This window comes from Topomyia yanbarensis, unplaced genomic scaffold, assembly GCF_030247195.1.
Source record: "Topomyia yanbarensis strain Yona2022 unplaced genomic scaffold, ASM3024719v1 HiC_scaffold_6, whole genome shotgun sequence".
In the NCBI taxonomy this organism is placed as follows: Eukaryota; Metazoa; Arthropoda; class Insecta; order Diptera; family Culicidae; genus Topomyia; species Topomyia yanbarensis.
In genome coordinates, this window is record NW_026683824.1 from 137,072 (window position 1) to 154,036 (window position 16,965).

A 16,965-nucleotide genomic window follows, 5' to 3' on the forward strand; every position below is an offset into this window, starting at 1 on the left:
CACTAATTTTTGGCCAACAATGGAGAACGTATCTTCTAATTTCAATCGAATCGTTTGTCTTTTTTTTTGACAGGTTGAGAAAAAAAATCCAAAATTTGTGTTGCCACCCGTTAACTTTTTTTGTTTTAGTAATTTTAATAACGAAAGTTTTCAGCAAAGGACCAGCCGACCGAAACGTTTTCCGCAGGTCGCCAAATTACGAGCACTTCCGCTCGAGCAAATATGTACAAAAATGAAATAATTTTATATAGAGAGAAGTTTTCTTTCGATTGGATAGCACCGAAAAGGTTTTCCAATTGCTAGAAGGTTCAAATTAACCTATTTTCCACAATTCAGTTTGCACGTGCCGCCATAGTCGGATACATGATTTGATAATATTCGGCCATACGCTTAAAACAGAATGTTCAGCGGGTGTTAGTTTGGACGGTGCGGACAGTGCAGTAAATTGAATGCAAACTTCCAGTGTACTTTTCACAAGCAGTAATTCGATTTTGGTTGATTTAAAACAACAGTCCGTAAAATTTTACCGGCACCGATCGAATAGTAACTTCCAACCGTCATCTACGCGTTCCCAAACAGAGCCGATGAATACGATCCTAAACAACAGACACCGGACCCCCGGTTATCATATTCGCAGACTTGCATCATCGTGCATCCATCGACTCGTCGTCTACAACTGTGTGTGTGGAAGAAAACCAAACCAAACGAACGCGCAATGGCTGAAACTGCTATCGACGTTGCTGCTACGGCCCCTGCCGTCGTCGCCTCTCCGCCAGCCGCCAAAGCGCCACCGAAGCAGGCGGCCAAGGCTAGCAAGAGTGACGCCAAGAAACCGAAAAAATCTTCAACCCATCCACCAGTGAGTGAGATGGTTCTGGCTGCCATCCGGACCCTGAAGGAACGGAGCGGATCATCACTGCAGGCGATCAAAAAGTACATCGCCGCCAACTACATGTGTGACGTCGCCAGGCTGGCTCCGTTTATCCGGAAGGCTTTGAAAACGGGTGTCGAGAAGGGAAACATCACCCAGACCAAGGGTACCGGTGCTTCCGGATCGTTTAAGGTGACGGTCGAAGCAAAGAAACCGGCTGGCGATAAGAAACCACCATCGGGTGCAGCGAAAAAACCGAAGAAATCGGCTACTAAATCCGGGGAGAAGAAAAATCCGCCGGCTGGTGGTGGTGAGAAGACCAGCAAGCCAAAGGCGGCGATCCCGGCCGCTAAGAAATCGGCTACGAAGAAAGCGAAAGCTGCTGCCCCTGCAAAGGCGGTAACGGCTGCCACTAAACAGAAAGCCACCAAACCATCGAAGGCTGCAGCGAACAAGCCGAGGGCACCTAAGCCAAAGAAGGCCGCCACCGCCCCGAAGAAGGTCACCGCCGGCAAGAAGTAAATTCCCGACAACGTGCGCGTCCCCCCAAAACAACAGTCCTTTTCAGGACTAACAAAATTGTAAAGAATTGATTGATGCTTATTTTCCGTTAATGCTCCGTTCCCCCCATGAGTTTTCTAGCTTGAGCAGCAGCGCGCGCACACACCCGCATTCAACTGGCTGCCGATTGGCAAGATAAATCAGTCGTCGTTAGTTTGATTAAACAAATCACTATAGTAAATAGGCGCGGTTTCTTGCTCAGATAAACGTACGTACGTACAGGTAAATTAATAGTAGGCCGTGGTTTTCTGTTGCCTTAACAAACAAACAAACAAACAGAGCAAGTATAATATTACTCTGATTAGCAAACAACGCGCTTATTTTGGCTATAATAAAACAGAGAAAAATTGGCTGGCACAATAAACAAACGAACGAACGATAATTACCGATTTTTTAGCCTAAATTGACGAACGTATTGTATTGTTCAACTTTGCGATTATGAATTGTGTTGGGTATTTAATTATTAACGTTCAACGCAGATCAGAAGTTTGAAGGCTGGGAAGTGCATTGTATTAACAAGTATGATCCAGAAATGTGTTCTTTTTGCGGCAGAATTTTCATACGCAGGGGCTGTTTTAGACTGACTGAGTAGAATATAGACGATAAAGGGGTAGAAAAAAGACCGTTTTCCGTCTTAACAAAAACAATCAACTAGCGGTAAGGGGAAAGACTACTTCCACAAACTACAGCAATTGATTTGGTGATGATTTGAAAAATGGACAGAGAAACAAAAATGACAACGACGTTTTTGCTCTAATGAAACAAACAAACAAACAAACAACAACAACTAATGTTTATATAAACTATGTGTACACATTTCAATTCAACTCTTTACCAGAACGTGTTTTGGTGGCCCTGAAAAGGGCCGATGACGATGGGGTGGTGGTGTGTGACATCCGGCGGCGGGGCGGGCGACACGTTTACTTCGAGCTGGTATACTTGGTAACGGCCTTGGTACCTTCCGATACGGCATGTTTCGCCAGCTCTCCCGGTAACAGCAAACGAACGGCGGTCTGTACCTCGCGGGAGGTGATCGTCGACCGTCGGTTGTAATGGGCCAGACGAGATGCTTCGTTAGCAATACGCTCGAAGATGTCGTTCACGAAGCTATTCATGATGCTCATCGCCTTCGACGAGACACCGGTGTCCGGATGGACCTGCTTCAGCACCTTGTAGATGTAGATAGCGTAGCTTTCCTTGCGCCGTTGCTTTCGCTTCTTCTTCTCTCCTCCTCCTGCTTTTGTGGCGATGTTCTTCTGTGCCTTGCCACCGCCGCCGCCGGATTTTTTCACAGCCTTTCCGCTGGCTTTCGGTGCCATAGTAACGACGTGGTTGTGCTGCTGTTAACGCTCTCGATGCGAACTGCGCTGACTGATTGGTAGCAAATTTTTTTTTTTTTTTTTGTCGTGACTAACGACTTACCTTTCAATATAGGGGCCCCTTTTCAAAATTTCGGCAGAAAAATGATGTAAGATTTTGAACGCTTATATCTTTTGTTGTACTGAATGGATTTAATCAATTTCTTCGGCATTTTGTCGAAAATATTTGTACCAATGTTGTATTAAATTTTGGAATATGTAGGACATTCATTATCAACGGAAAAATAGTGTTTTGAAAAATCTTTCGAAAACGACTCGGAAAAGTGAAAATTTTCAGCCCATCCCGCACAGAGCCGTCAAAATGGTGCAGCAAATAAACAATAAAATAATGAAAAGTTTATATATAGGTTCACTACATGTTTGTTCCTTTGATTATTCGTATTGGGTTGCTTGACGAGAGCAGTTGGTGGGGGAAAGCCGGCATATTAGTTTCGGTTATGTCATTAGAACCCGGGCGGAAAGGAAAGGCTCATGCACGCCACGAGAACGAGCGAGAAAGCGATAGTAGTGAATATTAGCGAAAGCGTTACGTACAATTTGAACCTTAATAACTTTTCTTCTACTAAACGGATTGCCAATCTTGTTTCATAAATCGGAAGGAAAACGTTCAACGCTTGCTACCGATACGTTGTTTGCTATATAAAATTTGTTTAAATAGTTCAAAAACTACTTTAAATGAGAATCAACATTAATGATAAAACCTATAAATAGGGGTGTCGCAGCTTTTCTCAAAGCCAGACGTGTGTAAGACGCAGTGCATAACAGACGTGCGTGGTCGTGAGAAGCTGCATCGGACGACCAATCAAATTGGCTACCACCGGAGAGAGGAAAAACGGTGGTGGCGGTGAGAAGGCCAAAAAGCCAAAGGCTAAGAAACGCAGTCACTGAAAAGGCGGTAGTAACTGCCACTAAAAATGCTACCAAAACATCGAAGGCTGCAAAGCGTACTCATTCGGTGTGAGCTACGAAAGGGGAAAGATTGTATGGATGTACGCAGTAAAAACAATCTTCGGCAAGGTTTGAATTGTTTTAAAAGATTCCCGTCTTGTATCAACATAGACAAACCGTCCTTATCAGGACGAAGGCAAAATGGAAAAAGAATTTAATTAGAAAGTTTCTTTTATTAACTAGTATTAAGTTTGCGCTTGGTAATTCTGTACTTTTACCAGTGAATCATGAGAAAATGTTTTTCTAATCTACAAACTCGAAGGTTTTTGCAAATCCTTCCAAGAAAATCAGTGAATGTGACAACTCTGCTACTAAGCGAAAGCTACACCAAAACGAATGATGAAAATATTTTTATTTATCGAACAAAAGGACGGCCTTCCATCTGCATTGTAAAGTCTATAAATAGGAACACCATGATGAAAACTGTGCTCATTCGGTGTGAGCTGCGAAAGGGGAAAGATGTATGTACGCAGTAAAAACAATCGTCGGCAAGGTTTGAATTGTTTTAAAAGATTCCCGTCTTGTATCAACATAGACAAACCGTCCTTATCAGGACGAAGGCAAAATGGAAAAAGAATTTAATTAGAAAGTTTCTTTTATTAACTAGTATTAAGTTTGCGCTTGGTAATTCTGTACTTTTACCAGTGAATCATGAGAAAATGTTTTTCTAATCTACAAACTCGAAGGTTTTTGCAAATCCTTCCAAGAAAATCAGTGAATGTGGCAACTCTGCTACTAAGCGAAAGCTACACCAAAACGAATGATGAAAATATTTTCATTTATCGAACAAAAGGACGGCCTTCCATCTGCATTGTAAAGTCTATAAATAGGAACACCATGATGAAAACTGTGCTCATTCGGTGTGAGCTGCGAAAGGGGAAAGATGTATGTACGCAGTAAAAACAATCTTCGGCAAGGTTTGAATTGTTTTAAAAGATTCCCGTCTTGTATCAACATAGACAAACCGTCCTTATCAGGACGAAGGCAAAATGGAAAAAGAATTTAATTAGAAAGTTTCTTTTATTAACTAGTATTAAGTTTGCACTTGGTAATTCTGTACTTTTACCTGTGAATCGTAAGAAAATGTTTTTCTAATCTACAAACCCGAAGGTTTTTGCAAATCCTTCCAAGAAAATCAGTGAATGTGGCAACTCTGCCACTAAGCGAAAGCTACACCAAAACGAATGATGAAAATATTTTCATTTATCGAACAAAAGGACGGCCTTCCATCTGCATTGTAAAGTCTATAAATAGGAACACCATGATGAAAACTGTGCTCATTCGGTGTGAGCTGCGAAAGGGGAAAGATGTATGTACGCAGTAAAAACAATCGTCGGCAAGGTTTGAATTGTTTTAAAAGATTCCCGTCTTGTATCAACATAGACAAACATAGAATTTAATTAGAAAGTTTCTTTTATTAACTAGTATTAAGTTTGCGCTTGGTAATTCTGTACTTTTACCAGTGAATCATGAGAAAATGTTTTTCTAATCTACAAACTCGAAGGTTTTTGCAAATCCTTCCAAGAAAATCAGTGAATGTGGCAACTCTGCTACTAAGCGAAAGCTACACCAAAACGAATGATGAAAATATTTTCATTAATCGAACAAAAGGACGGCCTTCCATCTGCATTGTAAAGTCTATAAATAGGAACACCATGATGAAAACTGTGCTCATTCGGTGTGAGCTGCGAAAGGGGAAAGATGTATGTACGCAGTAAAAACAATCGTCGGCAAGGTTTGAATTGTTTTAAAAGATTCCCGTCTTGTATCAACATAGACAAACCGTCCTTATCAGGACGAAGGCAAAATGGAAAAAGAATTTAATTAGAAAGTTTCTTTTATTAACTAGTATTAAGTTTGCGCTTGGTAATTCTGTACTTTTACCAGTGAATCATGAGAAAATGTTTTTCTAATCTACAAACTCGAAGGTTTTTGCAAATCCTTCCAAGAAAATCATAGAATGTGGCAACTCTACTACTAAGCGAAAGCTACACCAAAACGAATGATGAAAATATTTTCATTTATCGAACAAAAGGACGGCCTTCCATCTGCATTGTAAAGTCTATAAATAGGAACACCTTGATGCGAGGCGTACTCATTCGGAGTGAGCTGCGAAAGGGGAAAGATGTATGTACGCAGTAAAAACAATCGTCGGTAAGGTTTTAATTGTTTTAAAAGATTCCCGTCTTGTATCAACATAGCTATCTACAAACCGTCCTTATTAGGACGAATGTAAAATGGAAAAAGAATTTAATTAGAAAGTTTCTTTTATTAACTAGTATTAAGTTTGCGCTTGGTAATTCTGTACTTTTACCAGTGAATCATGAGAAAATGTTTTTCTAATCTACAAACTCGAAGGTTTTTGCAAATCCTTCCAAGAAAATCAGTGAATGTCGCAACTCTGACACTAAGCGAAAGCTACACCAAAACGAATGATGAAAAGATGGGTTGGTGATGTATATGACATAACAGGGGTGTCGTGACCACACTTCGAAGTTATTTCAAATCTTGCAAAGCATAAATTGACATAATTTCAATGATTGTTCCTTTATGAATGAAATGACAAATTTTCAGGTCAACGCGGCAATAACTTTGCAATTTATAGAACAATTTTATATTTTTAGTTATCATATATTAACTGTCATCTCTTCCAAACAACTTAACCCTCTGCTGCCAACCCCGTGGTTTTGCAGGGTTAAGGAGAATCATTGTAAAATGTCCAATACATGATTTTATGTTGTTACCTCCACTAAAAACACTTCAGAACACTCCCACCTGTCATACATGCACATTGTCTGCTTGTTGAAATCATTATATGAAATTATTGACCTGTATTCAATGCGGAGAACTCGTTAATAAAATTGTTTTGCTGAATATACTAACGAACGGGATCCCCAGGAAAATTTCGCTGAGCCCGGTGAATCGAACTTAATGCGTAAAATTTAGCCATTTGAAAGAGATACAAGCAGAATTTTAAGAATATGATCATCGCGGTTATGTCCCGGACATTACCCGCTCCTAGGTTTTTGCTAAGTGTGTTCATTTTTGTACGAAAAAGATTCCGATGGTTGTTTCGAGAGATTTTAACATTGATATTTCAAAGGAAGAAAATTGTTCATTTCATGAATGAATGTCTCAACCAGCTTAGAATCCAGCGCATCCCCTATCAACGCAGACGCCAACAATAAAGGTTCTTTTCAAAACCACCATAATTATTATAAAGAATAACTTGAAACAATCCCACATATTTCATTGAGTATCATTCGATTTGAATTACAAGTCAAACGAGTAGTCACGACACTCCGGTTATGTCCTAGACATTACCCACCCATCTTTTTTTTTTTTTTTTTTATTTACGTGACTTTAAAAAAAATTTTCATTCGTCACGTCAATTCAGAATAATATTTACATTTCATTGAGTATAATGTCTTAAAAAACTAAATTTTATCTAGCAATGACAATTCTTTTAAAAAGTTTATTATTTTTTCTTCGTTTTCGGGGTGAAGTATTTCTCCTAGAGTCATGTTTCCGAGATGTTGGTCCCTGCTCTGTTGGTACCGTTGACAGTCAAGGAGCAGGTGTCGCACGGTGAGGTCTTCTCCGCAGCACTGTGGTTTTTCTTCTTTGTTGATGATGAAGTTGTGCGTCAGTTTCGTATGTCCTATACGTAGACGGGTAATTGCCGTCTGTTCTGAAGTATCAGGCACGTCCTTCCAGGATAGAGTTGTCGACTTAATACTTCTTGTGAAGGTGTTGCATTTCCCCCATTCTATTTCCCAAGCTTGTCGGAGTTTAGAATGGACTGATTTAACAAAATCCTTCACCGGTACTGGAATATCGGTGCACTCATTTGTTCGTCCTTGGGCGGCTAGAAAATCGGCTCTTTCGTTCCCTGATATGCCCGAGTGGCTGGGCACCCAGGAGAATGTGACGTTCTTTTGTCGTGACTAACGACTTACCTTTCAATATAGGGGCCCCTTTTCAAAATTTCGGAAGAAAAGTGATGTAAGATTTTGAACGCTTATATCTTTTGTTGTACTGAATGGATTTAATCAATTTCTTCGGCATTTTGTCGAAAATATTTGTACCAATGTTGTATTAAATTTTGGAATATGTAGGATATTCATTATCAACGGAAAAATAGTGTTTTGAAAAATCTTTCGAAAACGACTCGGAAAAGTGAAAATTTTCAGCCCATCCCGCACAGAGCCGTCAAAATGGTGCAGCAAATGAACAATAAAATAATGAAAAGTTTATATAAAGGTCCACTACATGTTTGTTCCTATGATTATTCGTATTGGGTTGCTTGACGAGAGCAGTTGGTGGGGGAAAGCCGGGATATTAATTTTGGTTAAGCCATTAGAAGTCGGACGGAAAGGAAAGGCTCATGCACGCCACGAGAACGAGCGAGAAAGCGATAGTAGTGCATATTAGCGAAAGCGTTACGTACATTTTGAACGTTAATAACTTTTCTTCTACTAAACGGATTGCCAATCTTGTTTCATAAATCGGAAGGAAAACGTTCAACGCTTGCTACCGATACGTTGTTTGCTATATAAAATTTGTTTAAATAGTTCAAAAACTACTTTAAATGAGAATCAACATTAATGATAAAACCAATAAATAGGGGTGTCGCAGTTTATCTCAAAACCAGACGTGTGTAAGACGCAGTGCATAACAGACGTGCGTGGTCGTGAGAAGCTGCATCGGACGACCAATCAAATCAGCTACCATCGGAGAGAAGCAGAAAAACGTTGGTGGAGGTGGTGGCGGTGAGAAGGCCAAAAAGCCAAAGGCTAAGAAACGCAGTCACTGAAAAAGCGGTAGTAACTGCCACTAAAAATGCCACCAAAACATCGAAGACTGCAAAGCGTACTCATTCGGTGTGAGCTGCGAAAGGGGAAAGATCGTATGGATGTACGCAGTAAAAACAATCGTCGGCAAGGTTTGAATTGTTTTAAAAGATTCCCGTCTTGTATCAACATAGTTATCCACAAACCGTCCTTATTAGGACGAATGCAAAATGGAAAAAGAATTTAATTAGAAAGTTTCTTTTATTAACTAGTATTAAGTTTGCGCTTGGTAATTCTGTACTTTTACCAGTGAATCATAAGAAAATGTTTTTCCAATCTACAAACCCGAAGGTTTTTGCAAATCCTTCCAAGAAAATCAGTGAATGTGGCAACTAAGCGAAAGCTACACCAAAACGAATGATGAAAATATTTTCATTTATCGAACAAAAGGACGTCCTTCCATCTGCATTGTAAAGTCAATAAAAAGGAACACCATGATGAAAACCGTGCTCATTCGGTGTGAGCTGCGAAAGGGGAAAGATCGTATGGATGTACGCAGTAAAAACAATCGTCTGCAAGGTTTGAATTGTTTTAAAAGATTCCCGTCTTGTATCAACATAGTTATCCACAAACCGTCCTTATTAGGACGAAGGCAAAATGGAAAAAGAATTTAATTAGAAAGTTTCTTTTATTAACTAGTGTTAAGTTTGCCCTTGGTAATTCTGTACTTTTACCAGTGAATCATAAGAAAATGTTTTTCCAATCTACAAACCCGAAGGTTTTTGCAAATCCCTCCTAGAAAATCAGTGAATGTGGCAACTCTGCCACTAAGCGAAAGCTACACCAAAACGAATGATGAAAATATTTTCATTTATCGAACAAAAGGACGTCCTTCCATCTGCATTGTAAAGTCAATAAAAAGGAACACCATGATGAAAAGTGTGCTCATTCGGTGTGAGCTGCGAAAGGGGAAAGATCGTACGGATGTACGCAGTAAAAACAATCGTCGGCAAGGTTTGAATTGTTTTAAAAGATTCCCGTCTTGAATCAACATAGTTATCCACAAACCGTCCTTATTAGGACAAAGGCAAAATGGAAAAAGAATTTAATTAGAAAGTTTCTTTTATTAACTAGTATTAAGTTTGCGCTTGGTAATTCTGTGCTTTTACCAGTGAATCATAAGAAAATGTTTTTCCAATCTACAAACCCGAAGGTTTTTGCAAATCCTTCCAAGAAAATCAGTGAATGTGGCAACTCTGCCACTAAGCGAAAGCTACACCAAAACGAATGATGAAAATATTTTCATTTATCGAACAAAAGGACGTCCTTCCATCTGCATTGTAAAGTCAATAAATAGGAACAGCTTGATGAAAAGTGTGCTCATTCGGCGTGAGCTGCGAAAGGGGAAAGATCGTATGGATGTACGCAGTAAAAACAATCGTCTGCAAGGTTTGAATTGTTTTAAAAGATTCCCGTCTTGTATCAACATAGTTATCCACAAACCGTCCTTATTAGGACGAAGGCAAAATGGAAAAAGAATTTAATTAGAAAGTTTCTTTTATTAACTAGTATTAAGTTTGCACTTGGTAATTCTGTACTTTTACCAGTGAATCATAAGAAAATGTTTTTCCAATCTACAAACCCGAAGGTTTTTGCAAATCCTTCCAAGAAAATCAGTGAATGTGGCAACTCTGCCACTAAGCGAAAGCTACACCAAAACGAATGATGAAAATATTTTCATTTATCGAACAAAAGGACATCCTTCCATCTGCATTGTAAAGTCAATAAATAGGAACAGCTTGATGAAAAGTGTGCTCATTCGGCGTGAGCTGCGAAAGGGGAAAGATCGTATGGATGTACGCAGTAAAAACAATCGTCTGCAAGGTTTGAATTGTTTTAAAAGATTCCCGTCTTGTATCAACATAGTTATCCACAAACCGTCCTTATTAGGACAAAGGCAAAATGGAAAAAGATGGGTTGGTAATGTATATGACATAACAGGGGTGTCGTGACCACACTTCGAAGTTATTTCAAATCTTGCAAAGCATAAATTGACATAATTTCAATGATTGTTCCTTTATGAATGAAATGACAAATTTTCAGGTCAACGCGGCAATAACTTTGCAATTTATAGAACAATTTTATATTTTTAGTTATCATATATTAACTGTCATCTCTTCCAAACAACTTAACCCTCTGCTGCCAACCACGTGGTTTTGCAGGGTTAAGGAGAATCATTGTAAAATGTCCAATACATGATTTTATGTTGTTACCTCCACTAAAACCACTTCAGAACACTCCCACCTGTCATACATGTACATTGTCTGCATGTTGAAATCATTATATGAAATTATTGACCTGTATTCAACGCGGAGAACTCGGTAATAAAATTGTTTTGCTGAATATACTAACGAACGGGATCCCCAGGAAAATTTCGCTGAGCCCGGTGAATCGAACTTAATGCGCAAAATTTAGCCATTTGAAGGAGATACAAGCAGAATTTTAAGAATATGAGCATCGCGGTTATGTCCCGGACATTACCCGCCCCTAGTTTTTCGCTAAGCGTGTTCATTTCTGTACGGAAAAGATTCCGATGGTTGTTTCGAGAGATTTTAACATTGATAGTTCAAAGCAAGAAAATATGAAATTTGTTCATTTCATGAATGAATGTCTCAACGAGCTTAGAATCCAGCGCATCCCCGATCAACGCAGACGCCAACAACAAAGGTTCTTTTCAGAACCACCATAATTATTATAAAGAATAACTTGAAACATTCCCACATATTTCATTGAGTATCATTCGATTTGAATTACAAGTCAAACGAGTAGTCACGACACTCCGGTTATGTCCTAGACATTACCCACCCATCTTTTTAGTGGAAGCATCTTCCACCGCTTGTATCCACGGATGTCGGGATTTTCCATGGTCGATTGCCTGTATGCAGCTTGCAGAATCGCTGAAGATGACAGAATGTCCTGAGGTCGGGGCATTTTCGGTGGCTATCAATAGTGCCAAAGCTTCGGCCGAAAATATGGTGCAGCAGTCAGGTATACGCATGGAGATGTCAATATTTTCGCCGTGCACTCCCAGTCCAACACTGTCTTTGTCCAGGGAGCCGTCAGTGAAAAATTGAACTGATGTCGAATATTGCCTCGTTTGTGTCTCCCTGAAGATGGCCTGTATCTTAGATGGGGCTTCATGAGCTCGTAGTTCATTCTTGAGGCTCCAGTCGATTTTGGGTTCAACCGCGTCCCAAGCTCGGTCACTGACTCGTTTAAGCGAACTAATAGTAGCTATTTGAGAAGATGTCAATCGTTCCAACCATTCCGATGCACGTCTAACCATCGGGCATATCATTGCCTGTTCAACAGGTCGTTTTTCCAGCCAGCTACACGCTTTGCTGACAAGTCGACCGGTCATGAGGTGTTTGAACGGAAGCTGTCCGCTTTCAGCAAGCAGCGAAAGGATGGGGCTGGTTCTAAGTGCTCTTGAGATGGATCTGATGGCGGTATGATAAACAGGTTGAAGCCGTTCTAGTATTTTGTCGTGACTAACGACTTACCTTTCAATATAGGGGCCCCTTTTCAAAATTTCGGCAGAAAAATGATGTAAGATTTTGAACGCTTATATCTTTTGTTGTACTGAATGGATTTAATCAATTTCTTCGGCATTTTGTCGAAAATATTTGTACCAATGTTGTATTAAATTTTGGAATATGTAGGACATTCATTATCAACGGAAAAATAGTGTTTTGAAAAATCTTTCGAAAACGACTCGGAAAAGTGAAAATTTTCAGCCCATCCCGCACAGAGCCGTCAAAATGGTGCAGCAAATAAACAATAAAATAATGAAAAGTTTATATATAGGTTCACTACATGTTTGTTCCTTTGATTATTCGTATTGGGTTGCTTGACGAGAGCAGTTGGTGGGGGAAAGCCGGCATATTAGTTTCGGTTATGTCATTAGAACCCGGGCGGAAAGGAAAGGCTCATGCACGCCACGAGAACGAGCGAGAAAGCGATAGTAGTGAATATTAGCGAAAGCGTTACGTACAATTTGAACCTTAATAACTTTTCTTCTACTAAACGGATTGCCAATCTTGTTTCATAAATCGGAAGGAAAACGTTCAACGCTTGCTACCGATACGTTGTTTGCTATATAAAATTTGTTTAAATAGTTCAAAAACTACTTTAAATGAGAATCAACATTAATGATAAAACCTATAAATAGGGGTGTCGCAGCTTTTCTCAAAGCCAGACGTGTGTAAGACGCAGTGCATAACAGACGTGCGTGGTCGTGAGAAGCTGCATCGGACGACCAATCAAATTGGCTACCACCGGAGAGAGGAAAAACGGTGGTGGCGGTGAGAAGGCCAAAAAGCCAAAGGCTAAGAAACGCAGTCACTGAAAAGGCGGTAGTAACTGCCACTAAAAATGCTACCAAAACATCGAAGGCTGCAAAGCGTACTCATTCGGTGTGAGCTACGAAAGGGGAAAGATTGTATGGATGTACGCAGTAAAAACAATCTTCGGCAAGGTTTGAATTGTTTTAAAAGATTCCCGTCTTGTATCAACATAGACAAACCGTCCTTATCAGGACGAAGGCAAAATGGAAAAAGAATTTAATTAGAAAGTTTCTTTTATTAACTAGTATTAAGTTTGCGCTTGGTAATTCTGTACTTTTACCAGTGAATCATGAGAAAATGTTTTTCTAATCTACAAACTCGAAGGTTTTTGCAAATCCTTCCAAGAAAATCAGTGAATGTGACAACTCTGCTACTAAGCGAAAGCTACACCAAAACGAATGATGAAAATATTTTTATTTATCGAACAAAAGGACGGCCTTCCATCTGCATTGTAAAGTCTATAAATAGGAACACCATGATGAAAACTGTGCTCATTCGGTGTGAGCTGCGAAAGGGGAAAGATGTATGTACGCAGTAAAAACAATCTTCGGCAAGGTTTGAATTGTTTTAAAAGATTCCCGTCTTGTATCAACATAGACAAACCGTCCTTATCAGGACGAAGGCAAAATGGAAAAAGAATTTAATTAGAAAGTTTCTTTTATTAACTAGTATTAAGTTTGCACTTGGTAATTCTGTACTTTTACCTGTGAATCGTAAGAAAATGTTTTTCTAATCTACAAACCCGAAGGTTTTTGCAAATCCTTCCAAGAAAATCAGTGAATGTGGCAACTCTGCCACTAAGCGAAAGCTACACCAAAACGAATGATGAAAATATTTTCATTTATCGAACAAAAGGACGGCCTTCCATCTGCATTGTAAAGTCTATAAATAGGAACACCATGATGAAAACTGTGCTCATTCGGTGTGAGCTGCGAAAGGGGAAAGATGTATGTACGCAGTAAAAACAATCGTCGGCAAGGTTTGAATTGTTTTAAAAGATTCCCGTCTTGTATCAACATAGACAAACCGTCCTTATCAGGACGAAGGCAAAATGGAAAAAGAATTTAATTAGAAAGTTTCTTTTATTAACTAGTATTAAGTTTGCGCTTGGTAATTCTGTACTTTTACCAGTGAATCATGAGAAAATGTTTTTCTAATCTACAAACTCGAAGGTTTTTGCAAATCCTTCCAAGAAAATCAGTGAATGTGGCAACTCTGCTACTAAGCGAAAGCTACACCAAAACGAATGATGAAAATATTTTCATTTATCGAACAAAAGGACGGCCTTCCATCTGCATTGTAAAGTCTATAAATAGGAACACCATGATGAAAACTGTGCTCATTCGGTGTGAGCTGCGAAAGGGGAAAGATGTATGTACGCAGTAAAAACAATCTTCGGCAAGGTTTGAATTGTTTTAAAAGATTCCCGTCTTGTATCAACATAGACAAACCGTCCTTATCAGGACGAAGGCAAAATGGAAAAAGAATTTAATTAGAAAGTTTCTTTTATTAACTAGTATTAAGTTTGCACTTGGTAATTCTGTACTTTTACCAGTGAATCATGAGAAAATGTTTTTCTAATCTACAAACTCGAAGGTTTTTGCAAATCCTTCCAAGAAAATCAGTGAATGTGGCAACTCTGCTACTAAGCGAAAGCTACACCAAAACGAATGATGAAAATATTTTCATTAATCGAACAAAAGGACGGCCTTCCATCTGCATTGTAAAGTCTATAAATAGGAACACCATGATGAAAACTGTGCTCATTCGGTGTGAGCTGCGAAAGGGGAAAGATGTATGTACGCAGTAAAAACAATCGTCGGCAAGGTTTGAATTGTTTTAAAAGATTCCCGTCTTGTATCAACATAGACAAACCGTCCTTATCAGGACGAAGGCAAAATGGAAAAAGAATTTAATTAGAAAGTTTCTTTTATTAACTAGTATTAAGTTTGCGCTTGGTAATTCTGTACTTTTACCAGTGAATCATGAGAAAATGTTTTTCTAATCTACAAACTCGAAGGTTTTTGCAAATCCTTCCAAGAAAATCATAGAATGTGGCAACTCTACTACTAAGCGAAAGCTACACCAAAACGAATGATGAAAATATTTTCATTTATCGAACAAAAGGACGGCCTTCCATCTGCATTGTAAAGTCTATAAATAGGAACACCTTGATGCGAGGCGTACTCATTCGGAGTGAGCTGCGAAAGGGGAAAGATGTATGTACGCAGTAAAAACAATCGTCGGTAAGGTTTTAATTGTTTTAAAAGATTCCCGTCTTGTATCAACATAGCTATCTACAAACCGTCCTTATTAGGACGAATGTAAAATGGAAAAAGAATTTAATTAGAAAGTTTCTTTTATTAACTAGTATTAAGTTTGCGCTTGGTAATTCTGTACTTTTACCAGTGAATCATGAGAAAATGTTTTTCTAATCTACAAACTCGAAGGTTTTTGCAAATCCTTCCAAGAAAATCAGTGAATGTCGCAACTCTGACACTAAGCGAAAGCTACACCAAAACGAATGATGAAAAGATGGGTTGGTGATGTATATGACATAACAGGGGTGTCGTGACCACACTTCGAAGTTATTTCAAATCTTGCAAAGCATAAATTGACATAATTTCAATGATTGTTCCTTTATGAATGAAATGACAAATTTTCAGGTCAACGCGGCAATAACTTTGCAATTTATAGAACAATTTTATATTTTTAGTTATCATATATTAACTGTCATCTCTTCCAAACAACTTAACCCTCTGCTGCCAACCCCGTGGTTTTGCAGGGTTAAGGAGAATCATTGTAAAATGTCCAATACATGATTTTATGTTGTTACCTCCACTAAAAACACTTCAGAACACTCCCACCTGTCATACATGCACATTGTCTGCTTGTTGAAATCATTATATGAAATTATTGACCTGTATTCAATGCGGAGAACTCGTTAATAAAATTGTTTTGCTGAATATACTAACGAACGGGATCCCCAGGAAAATTTCGCTGAGCCCGGTGAATCGAACTTAATGCGTAAAATTTAGCCATTTGAAAGAGATACAAGCAGAATTTTAAGAATATGATCATCGCGGTTATGTCCCGGACATTACCCGCTCCTAGGTTTTTGCTAAGTGTGTTCATTTTTGTACGAAAAAGATTCCGATGGTTGTTTCGAGAGATTTTAACATTGATATTTCAAAGGAAGAAAATTGTTCATTTCATGAATGAATGTCTCAACCAGCTTAGAATCCAGCGCATCCCCTATCAACGCAGACGCCAACAATAAAGGTTCTTTTCAAAACCACCATAATTATTATAAAGAATAACTTGAAACAATCCCACATATTTCATTGAGTATCATTCGATTTGAATTACAAGTCAAACGAGTAGTCACGACACTCCGGTTATGTCCTAGACATTACCCACCCATCTTTTTACGGTTGCTCAATCTCTCTCTCTCTCTCTCTCTCTCTCTCTCTCTCTCTCTCTCTCTCTCTCTCTCTCTCTCTCTCTCTCTCTCTCTCTCTCTCTCTTCCTGTGTGTGTGTGTGTGTGTGTGTGTGTGTGTGTGTGTGTTGTAATTGCTTCCTGATTGATACAGTACTAACTCACCAGCCATCAACTTTACTTTTATCATTCAGACCAATTAAAGGTACGCAAATTCATAGGTAGACAGGTAGGTGAAAGCGTGGTAAGCTAAAACGTGCGCGCGCGAAAAAAAGAGTCGGTCGGCGGTTCGTTGCTATCGAGAAACGAGCCGTTTTGTCCCATGATACGCAAGCTCAGGAGAAAGAAAAAGGAAATGCATATATGAAAAAAGGGAAACCCAGCGACTGAGCGCGTTGTAGTGTTACGACGGTCTCTCGCATATCCATCAAAATCGCACATTAAACAGTACGCCCCTGCAACGTGGATGAAAATTATGAAGGATACATTTCAAACTAATTCTTTTTTCTAAACATTTGGTGGCCCTGAAAAGGGCCTTTTGTGTTGTCGTGAACGTCGTGGTAGGGC

At 39.1% G+C, this 16,965-nt stretch overlaps 2 protein-coding genes across 2 annotated transcripts; one reads left to right on the plus strand and one right to left on the minus strand.

Moving 5' to 3' along the window:
- The first annotated feature begins 715 nt into the window (after positions 1–715).
- Positions 716–2,011, plus strand: LOC131695911 (histone H1A, sperm-like). Its single transcript, XM_058984444.1, has 2 exons — positions 716–1,270; positions 1,985–2,011. Exons 1-2 carry the CDS (start codon positions 716–718, stop codon positions 2,009–2,011), a joined length of 582 nt encoding a protein of 193 aa, XP_058840427.1.
- A 341-nt stretch (positions 2,012–2,352) lies between these two features.
- On the minus strand, positions 2,353–2,658 carry LOC131695893 (histone H2B, gonadal-like; the record flags this gene model as incomplete). The annotated part of the gene is made up of 1 exon (XM_058984426.1): positions 2,353–2,658. A coding segment is annotated over one exon (306 nt), but the record flags the coding sequence as incomplete, so codon positions are not given.
- Positions 2,659–16,965: the final 14,307 nt, after the last annotated feature.

Bases quoted from the DNA above. Each gene is read 5' to 3' on its own strand.
- LOC131695911 (XM_058984444.1), top strand. From the start codon at position 716: ATGGCTGAAACTGCTATCGACGTTGCTGCTACGGCCCCTGCCGTCGTC. The intron at 1,271-1,984 runs GTAACGGCTGCC...TTTTTGCGGCAG, and splicing joins CTGCTGCCCCTGCAAAGGCG to AATTTTCATACGCAGGGGCT.